This window comes from Musca autumnalis, unplaced genomic scaffold (genome assembly GCF_047663935.1).
Source record: "Musca autumnalis isolate F117 unplaced genomic scaffold, ASM4766393v1 scaffold_5, whole genome shotgun sequence".
NCBI lineage: Eukaryota > Metazoa > Arthropoda > Insecta > Diptera > Muscidae > Musca > Musca autumnalis.
Window position 1 is genome coordinate 13382501 of NW_027412088.1, and position 10321 is coordinate 13392821.

The window sequence follows — 10321 nt, forward strand, 5'->3', positions numbered from 1 at the left end:
TGAAAATCGTATATCCCGCGAAAATTCAAAATTCGTTATATCTTTTTAACGAACCTCTTAAATCCGTATAGACAAAGTTAACAAAATTCACTCAATCGTGGTCATGAGACAAATATTTCAAATTGTAGCAAACTTTGAAACAGGCCAAAGTTATTATTAGCAACATATAGGGTATATTGAATCACGTCTTTAATGCCTCTTTCAAAGTAATAAGAAACACATAATGCTCATAATAACCTCGCCCAAAATATACGTCTTTATGCTTTATTAACAAGGTATTAAAAAAAATATTGCCTTGAATTATGTTATTTTTTATGTTGCTATAATTTTTTTTTAATTTAATAGGGATAATACTATTACTTTTAACTTAAAAATACTCCCTTTTTGCAAAACTTTAAATTCACTTATTTTTTCTCAACTCACACAAGTGGTAAACAGGCTTAAGGTTTTCATTTTTTGTTTCGTGTTTTAGCTTTTATCAAATTGCAAAATAATATTTTTGGCTATGAAAATATTCGTTATGCTCACGTTGATCTACGTTGTTTAACTAAATGACAGTCGAATTCAGCAAATGGCTAATAACTGAGTTTTTGTAAAAAACAAAAATGTATGGTCAGGTAGGTAGACAGGTAGATTAGATCAATTAAGAGCGGATTTCATAATAAAAAGAAAAAACTTCATCTCCAAATTGATATAAAATCGAATTTGAGTTACAGACTCTCGCTTGCAAATCTCTTAACTTTAAGAGCGGGAGAAAAATATTTTATAAGTGGTGAATATTGGTTACGGAGCCCAACTGGTTTTTTGAATGTAATATTTAACCCTGCTACTACGTTAGAAAAAAATCAAATACGCTTTGTTAGGGTCATTTGATGACCCATGTATTGAAAAAATTATATAGTGTACATTTTTAAAAGGTTTTTAAGGCGTAGAATAATAGCTTGAAGTGTTTATTAGAGAACATTTTTGTCTGATCACTAATAAATTCAGTAAAGAACTAAAAATTTACATAAATTCGATGTCAATATTATCGGTAAAAGATCTGTCACTGAACTGAAAGCATTAGGATTCGTCGTTATTGTACGTAAAAATTACAACAATAAATGAAAAATTTGTATTCTTTATTTATTTTTTGTTTTGTTGTCATATAAAACAAGAAAAATATGTAAGGAAAATGCTAAAAAACTAAAATTAAATTTTGACATGCCAAATTATATACGGACGGGGTCATAAAATGACCCTAACATGTTATGTGTATACACATGCAATAAATATACTTCTAAGCACAAAATATTGATGAAACTAATTGATTTCAGTATATCTCAAAAATCCATGCACTGGACTGTAAGGACTTTTAATTATATCCCACCAGTAAGACATACGGAGATGATAAATACGATTTGGGTCATCAAATGACCCCAACGTAATAGCAGGGTTAATGTCATAATGACGTTTATTCCATAATGTAAACAAATAAACAGACAAGGAAGTTTATTTTGATTTTTTCTTGCAGTTGAACATGCGCTTTGCTTCAGTGATTCTTAATAATTTCCATTAACGAAAAGAAAAGAAAAAACAAAACTTGGTCAATGTATGCAACCAGTTTATGTGTGTATGAGCAATTAATTTAATAGTTTTAAACATTTGCTGTCGGTGTTAAGTACTTAAGTTAATTTATTTGTTTAACACAAATTCATTGACCTTTGAACTGTTTGTACTTTTGATAGTTACACTAGATAAAAAACAGAAATGAAATGAAGGAGACAAAACGTCGAATAAAGGGCGACTAAAACCTTTAATTTACACTGGGACCTAAAACAAGTGTTATATGAATTTTATTTGACAGATATTCAACAGAATTGACAAGTTAATCGAAGCGTTTTGTTAAAATAGTTTTGATGCAAATGTTGCCTTAAATGTATACAAATTTTGTAAGATCATATGCCGTTTCCAGAGCCTGAAAGGAACTACAAATTTTTACTATGATAACAAATTTTCCATTATGTTATCGAAAAAATATTAAAAATTAGTAGATTCTTGCAGTACTGGAACAGACTACAGATGTGTATTTGTCTGTGTATGTCTTTTAAAAGTAATACTTTACTTTGATTACATTCAATTTTAATGAAAATTGAAAAGAAGACATGTAAAGAATTTCGGCTTTGCTTGAATCCCGATTCAGCTGTGGGTATGTGAACTGTGGGAACGAGTACATATAACAAATTTCTTAAATTTTTTATAAAAGAAAATATATTGTTTATACGGACATGACAGGGCCCCAAAACACATAAAACATTTCCAATGAAATTGCTTATAAAACAGGTTCCCTTAAATAAGCAAAACAAACGAAAATAAATAAATTACATAAGTCACAGCTTCATCAGCTTGCATGTTTAACGTTAATGAATGAAAGTATGTGCATGCGTATTGCAATATTTAAGCCCTCACGCAAGAAAAGTCATTTATAACGGTGTATTTTACGAGGGATATTTAAAAGGGAACGTACAACTTAAAAATAACGAAAAGGTGAAAGTATGCAATGCTAGATTTTATGGTAGAAATTGAAGAGCGAAAATTGTATGTAGAGATTTCAGCGACTATACTTTGTCTCTCTTTCATCTCAAGTGGACACAGACTTTCCGTGGTATAACCTGGAGATGCATTTTACACCTGTGAACGGTAGTGAGCTAACATGCGTCGCGAGATGATCCATAAGAACAAAAAAAACTTATGTAGTTGTCGGGTTGGTAACTCATCTCTATACATAAAAAAATATCCTGCTATGAGAACAAAGAGAACAAGTTGAAAGTTGTTAAGTTCGGCCGGGCTGAACTTTTTATACCCTCAAAAATAAAATATTCTTATGGCCTGTTTCACTAAGACGATTCGAATTCAAATTCGTTCGAATTACTACTACTACGCCGCGGCGTGTCCTAAGGCACCACTTGTAAAGAAGATTTACATGGCTGAAATACTCTGGATATGTCGCCAAAATACTGAGGGGTATTTTGCCACCGTTGAAGTTTTTTATGTTGCCTGGCCGGGGAATCGAACCCACGACCTTTAGTGTGCTAGGCTGGTGTGCATACCATTGCAGCACGGTGGCACCCGATAAAAAATTTGCCAACATTCTCAAAATACCAAAAATCGGGAAGTACCATTATATGGGGCTTATACCAAAACAAGGTCCTTGTTTGACAACTTTTGGTGGAGAAGTGTTGTGCGCAATATAAGCTTCAAATACCAAATTGCAGCAAGTTCGGAAAACACCGAAAATCGGGAGGTACCGTTATATGGGGGCTATAACAAAATATGAACCCATGATTAAAATTTTTGGTTTGGAAGTTTCGTGACTGCAGATAACCTCATATGTCAAATTTCAGGTAGTTCCGTCCAACAATCTACTTAAAACCCTCAAAATACCGATAATCAGGATGTACCGTTATATGGGGCCTATACCAAAACTAGGTTCATGTTTGACAACTTTTGGTGGAGAAATGTCGTGCGGAATTGAAGCTTCAAATGTCAAATTACAGCAAGTTCGGTCAAGAAATTTAGCTAAAATCCTCAACATACCGAAAATCGGGAGGTACCGTTATATGCGGGCTATACCAAACCATGGACCTATGTTCAAAATTTTTGGTGGAGATGTTTTGTGACCACAGGGACCCTCAAATGTTAAATTACAGGTGGTTCGGTCAAAACATGTAGCTAAAATCCTAATCCTGCATAATATTAAGACGGCGATTGAAGGCATGAACAACCAAATGACTTCATGTTTATCTGAAATTAGAGATGACATAAATAGCTGCAATGAGCGGATCAAAAATGTGGAATCTAACACTGCATCAAAAACTTCTGAGCTTGAAGCTGAAATTAATATGCTACATCGCAGAATTAACCGAGCTGACATTTTAATTGGTGGATTGCCAGCGGGGTTGACTGACCTCATTTCTCCAGTTTTATCCTTGAGTGCATTTTTTAATGTTCCTATTACAATCCACGACATAAACCATGTATCTTACATAAGCAAGAAAACTCAGATACTCGTCAAGTTTAATAATGTGCATACCCGTGACACCATAATGAAGGAGTACTTTAAAACAAGAAGTCTTAAAATTAGCGATATTATAGAAGGTGAAGGTGGTGATTTAGAAAACCGAGTGTATCTCAACGAGCATTACTCTCCTGGTGCAGCTTACCTCAACTCTGTGTGTAGAAAACTGCGAAAGCAAAACATTATTTCAAAATTTAAAATTCTGAATTCAAATGAATTGAAAGCCAAAATATTCTTTTCGGACGGGAAAGAAATGTATGCTGACGCCAACAAGTGTAACTCGCTTCTGAATGGTTTAGTGGGCGCTTCATCCTAGTAATGTGTATGCAGTATTTTCTTATTCCCTCAAATAAGTATTTTTTCCAGTCATTTCAATATTTCTGTATTATTAGTGTAATGAATAATGATCTCATTTTTATACAAATTAATGATCAGCTGTATGAATGTGTTAATTTTGAATTGTTATAATGCATTTATATTTAAAAGTAATAGTCTTTAGTTTTAATTCTTGGTTCCCCTCCCAAATTTATTTCTTGCCTAATGATGCATTTAAATGATAATCTTGGTCCAGTTGTGAACAATAACTCTTACATTAAATCTGTACTTAATCCATTCAATCAAAATTTTAAATTTGCGCATTTAAATTGCCGTAGCATCAAGCCCCATCATAAAATTGATGAATTGCGACAAATCTTAAAAGATAGCATATTTCATATGTTTGCTGTATCAGAAACATGGCTATCTTCTGAGATTAGTAATAATGCTGTTTTCTTACCCGGGTACAGGCTTTGTCGTAATGACCGACAAAGTCCTGGCAGGGGTGGGGGTGTCGGAATATTTATATGCAATGGACTTTCGTATAGAATTGTATTTCAGATTTCTGTCGTAGGTTGTGAATCGTTATTTATTGAAACTCATTTTGATAATGTTAAAATTCTTTTTGGCGTTGTCTACTTGGCTTCTGGAAATCTAGTTTGCTTTGAACACCATCATAAGCATTTAATCTCTAAATATTCCAATGTTATAATTTTAGGAGATTTTAACTCCAATCTTTTTAATGCCTCCAAAGCGAATGCTATTCGAGCTTTCTGTACACGTTATAGTATGTCTGTAGTACATAATTCCAAACCAACGCATTTCGATCTAGGAAGAAGGACTACATCACTTATTGATTTTATGATTTTGAGTGATATTTCGTGCCTAAGCCATTTTGATCAGGTCCAATGTCCATCTGTGTCTGACCATGCCCTTGTTTTTGCATCTCTCGGCTTCAAGATTCATTGTCCGTCCGACTTTATAGAATTTCGTGATTTTAGCAATGTAGATTGGGATCGCCTATTTTCTTTTCTTGAATCGTTTGACAGTAATGCAATGTTAAATGCAATAGATGTAAACATAAAGTGTTCTTATATAAGTGATTTGCTAACGAATCTCTTTACTTGTGTACCAGTAATTAGAAAGAAAATACATTTATCTTCAAGTAATTGGTTTCAAGCATGTGATGTAACGTTTGCAAGGTCAGTAAGAGATCTGGCATTTTCAGCTTTCCAGTCTATTCGGACTCAGGACAATTGGTTAAGGTACTGTAGGTATCGTAACAAAGCAAGGACTGTTATTCGCAGGGCGAAACGTAGATATTTTTCAAAGCTTTTTGGTAGCATGAGTTCTGTTGAAATGTGGAGACTACTCAAAAACTCGGGATGTGTTCAGCATGACAGCCCTGAGTTTGATATCGATGTAAATGACATAAATACTTTTTTTGCGCAAGGCAATCTAACATCAAATAATGATTTGGATCTTACCCAATTCAGTGACAATACTTCCTCTTTTTCATTTAGATGTGTTTCTGCAGTGGAGATTTTTGATGCTATGACCAAAATTAAATCTAAATCAGTGGGTGTTGATGGAATTCCTATACACTTCCTAAAACTTGTCTACCCCTATATTTCAGAATATATTTTGCATTTGGTGAACTATATTTTAACATCTTCAACTTTTCCGTTAGCTTGGAAAAATGCCCGAGTGGTTCCTATTCCAAAAACAAAAAATGTTCGTAGTCCTGACGACCTACGCCCTATATCTATCCTTCCAGCTATTTCAAAAGTCGTCGAAGTCATTTTGAAAGATCAGATTTTAGAATACACATCTAATTTGATTTCAGATACCCAGTATGCGTTCCGTCAGGGGCACAACACAACACATTTGCTCTTGAAAGCAACTGATTTCATTCGTCAGAATATAAATGAAGGAAAGTTAAGTGTTTTAGTATCTCTTGATCTATCGAAAGCTTTCAATTCTATAAATTTTTTTCATATGATTACAAAACTAAGAGACAATTTTAATTTTTCTTTCACTGCCTGCAAGCTTATTTACTCATACATAAGAGACAGATGTCAGTTTGTTGTTGCTAACAGCTGTCAGTCCGACACAGTTTCGCTTCATAGTGGTATACCGCAAGGTTCTGTTTTGGGACCATTGTTGTTCATTCTTTATGTTAATGACCTGCGTGATGCCTTAGATTTTGAGTTTTGCAGGACATTTCAATTTGCAGATGATATTTTCTTGATTTTTGTAGGTCACGTTAGTAATTTGTTATCGTTCGAGAACTCTATAAATGAATGTCTTCAGCAATTTTTGTGTTGGGCAACCACCAACTATCTTACTATAAATTCTTCAAAAACTAAGGCTTTAATGTTTGGTAGGACTAAGAACGCAGCTCCTGATATGAACATCTGTTTGCACAATAACTATATCGATTTTGTTACGCACCACAAGATTTTAGGTGTTGTAGTTGACAATGAACTATCATTTAAACAACATATTGATGCTTTATCTGGAAGAATTTGGTCTTTGCTAAGAAGGATATATGCTTCCAATCTATACATGCCTCTTCGGGTCAAGAAATGTTTAGCCCATGCCATGCTAATGTCTAACATATTATATGGTTTAGAAGTTGTCTCAGGCTGCGTAGGTATCCAACTTGCTCGTTTGCAGAGAGCTATGAATGCGGTTGTGAGATTCGTTTTCAACGTTCCCCGCAGAAGTCATATTTCCGAATACGTGAAACGTTTTCTGGGGTGTTCTTTTGCTGACTTTGTATCTATTCGTATCCTCTTAACCTTTTACAATATTATTAAGTCTGGAAAACCTACGTCCCTATATTCGAGCTTTACGTTTTTCCATTCAATAAGAAATCCGCAGATAAATATTCCTATACTTATTAGAAATACATATGCAAGATCGTTCTTAGTTCGCGTTGCACGTACCTGGAATCCACTGCCTCATGAACTAAGGATATTTTCTCACTCTAATAATGTGTTTAGAAAGAAACTTCATGCTCATCTAATTTCACGCCGAACTGTTTGAAATACAATTTTATAACTTTGTCTTTTTTTCGCAACTACGTATTGTTGTTTTCAATCATTTAGTTACATAATTGTAGCTTGTATGGGTTATTGTTCACTTGGCCATTTTACATTTGTTTGTTTTTTTATATATATTTTTACGGCTGGGGAGCCAAGAATAAGGATTATTGATGTCAATAATTTTTTATATTTTATAATGTAGTATTAAATACTCAGGATTTATATGCTAAGTAATACGTTTATATGGTCTTGTAGGCCTAGTATTACTAGAATGGATTTGAATAAATAAATAAATAAATAAATAAATAAAATACCGAAAATCGGGAGGTATCGTTATATGGACATTCGTTGAAGATTTTAGGTGGAGAAGTTTCGTGACCATTGAGAACCTCCAATGTCAAATTACAGCTAATTTGGTTAAAAATTTTAGCTAAAATCCTCAAAATAACGAAAATCGGGAGGTATCGTTATATGGGTTCTATATCAAAACATTGACCTATATCCATATTTTTTTATATATAAGTTTTGTGGAAACTAGGAACCCTAAATGTCGGTCTGCAAATGCAAACAACGTCAACATTCCTGAAGTCGGGCGGTACCGTCATTTGGGACTATACAAAAACGTGGACCATATAGCCCATCATCAAACTTGACCTGCATTTGCAGGCATTTTCCTAAATTTTCAGTGTTCCATCTCCATTTTTGTGGATGCAAGAGTGATTACAACAGACGGACGGGCAGACGGACAAGCCTAGATCGATTCAGAATTTTATTCTGATCAAGAATATGTATACTGTCGCAAATGATTAGTTCAAGCTGAAAAACAAACATAATGTTACGGAATTAGGTTTAACTAATGTCCGTGTAGACGTTGTTTTATTCCCCAGTACGATTTGTACCAAATAAAACAGGGTTCGTTTTAGATTACGTTTCTACAATGCTTTATTTACTTTATTACACTTATTCAGAACCGACTTTAATTACTAGCACACAGCAAGTCTCTAGTTAGCACGCAGATATTCTTTAACCGATCTGTTCAGTTCAACGCTTAAAACACAACTCCTCCAATGTTGCCATTCGTAACTCTATTTATACCCAAAATCTCCTTGGTCTAGAAATATCTAGAAATATGGCAACAACTCGAATCTGTGCAGCGAACACACAGACACACATTCGCACTAAGCGAACATCCATACTCACATACATACAAGCACAGTAATGACGTAACTACAACAACAAACAACTACACGAAATACAAGAAGTAGGAACTAAACGATAATTACATTATTGTTGCAAAACAAAACAAACAAAAGAACATTAACAAAAGGTAATGTAACGACTAGAATGATGAAGAGAGTTCTACATGGTAGTTGTTGTTGCTTAACTAAAGTAACTGCGTAATAAAAACTTTACGTTACAATTCAAATTTTTAAATTAACGGAAATTAAACTAAACTAACTTAAACCTATCAGTTACATTCGTAACAATAATATACCCTCCATACTATGGTGGAGGGTATAAAAACAAAGGAGTTCTAAAGTAGACGACATTCACAAACTCTTTACGAAGAAGGTGCAGGTTGCAGACAGGTGCATGTATTTGGAAAGTACAAAGCTGATATTACTGTCATACAGAAAATACAATGGATTGGGAAAGACGTCACAAGAGCACTGTATTGTAGCCGACATGATGTAAATCGCGAGTTTGTTTGTGGATTTGTTGTAGCAAAGCAAATGTGTTCGTTCGTTGATATCTTTTCAGTTATTTGGTTCTGGTTTCTATTGCTCTGTTCCAGAACCTGCAAGAAGCTACTACTTTTTACTACGATAACATTTTTTCCTTTATGTTATCGAAAAAATAGTAAAAATTAGTAGATTCTTAGTACTGGAACAGACCATATGTGTTCACGATGGACTGGCTGTGTCATAAAGAGGAGACAGGTGAGTGTAGTCTAGTCAAAATAGACATGCGTATAAGGGGGAAATAGCAAAAAATCCCACAAAGCAGAATTTTGGTGGAAAGCTACGATTTGCCAGGGTCAATTGTCAATTTTTGTGGCCTTATTCAGTTTTTTGATTTTTTCAAAAATGGTAATGCCTATTAGAAATCGGCTAAAGCAAAAATTGTAGTCTTAATGAATTTAATAAATTTTTGAATTTTCAATAGGAGTCACCATTTTCGTGTTTGGACGAAATCTGTTTCAGACAATTTGGAGTTGATTTAGCCATGTCCGTCCTCAGCAAAATGTTCGATGCCAAAGATACCATTCAATCATGGGTGCAAGTGATCTGGCATGTCATCTTTTTAGCATTTTCACTCATGAATTTTATATGAGCGTGACCACCATAAGATGACATTCATTTTCGGATCTTAAGATGACATTCATTGTCGGATCATAAGCATGTCATTTTGACGGAACAACTCTAGTTTAGTAAAAACTTTCCGATTTTTTTTAAATTTTTACCAGAGGTACATATTGTTGCGCTGATCACGGAAATATATAATTTTCGTGGGGGACGGACCCGGATAGGTATTTCCAGCTTTCCAATGATACACATTTTGTAGCAATCGGTTCAGTAGAGCCGGGTCCAACCCGGGTTTTGTACCCGGACTTTCGGGTCCAATAACCGGGTAACCGGGTCCTTCCCCCAAGAAAATTGTATATTTCCGTGATCAGCGCAACAATATCTACCTCTGGTAAAATTTTCAAAAAAATCGGAGAGTTTTTACTAAACTAGAGTTAAGCCGAAAATTCTTTATTGAAATATGATTTTTATGACAAACCAAACTCTTTATTAATTCAAAGTAATTCATGAAATAACTAGAACTAATTTATCAGCATAAAGTTTACACCCAAAATTTCAATTTTATCACCGCCGCTGCACCGCAACAGAGTTTA

At 34.1% G+C, this 10321-nt stretch overlaps 1 protein-coding gene across 2 annotated transcripts in view; it reads right to left on the reverse strand.

The window, feature by feature from the left end:
• The window catches only part of LOC141405165 (uncharacterized), an 8541-nt gene extending 7979 nt beyond the window's left edge, over positions 1–562 (reverse strand). For both annotated transcript variants that reach the window (XM_073989233.1, XM_073989232.1), the window contains exon 1: positions 424–562. In XM_073989233.1, coding sequence (XP_073845334.1) covers positions 424–453 — 30 coding nt within the window. In that variant the 5' untranslated portion in view covers positions 454–562. The remainder of the gene's footprint in view (positions 1–423) is intronic.
• Between the last annotated feature and the right edge of the window lie 9759 nt (positions 563–10321).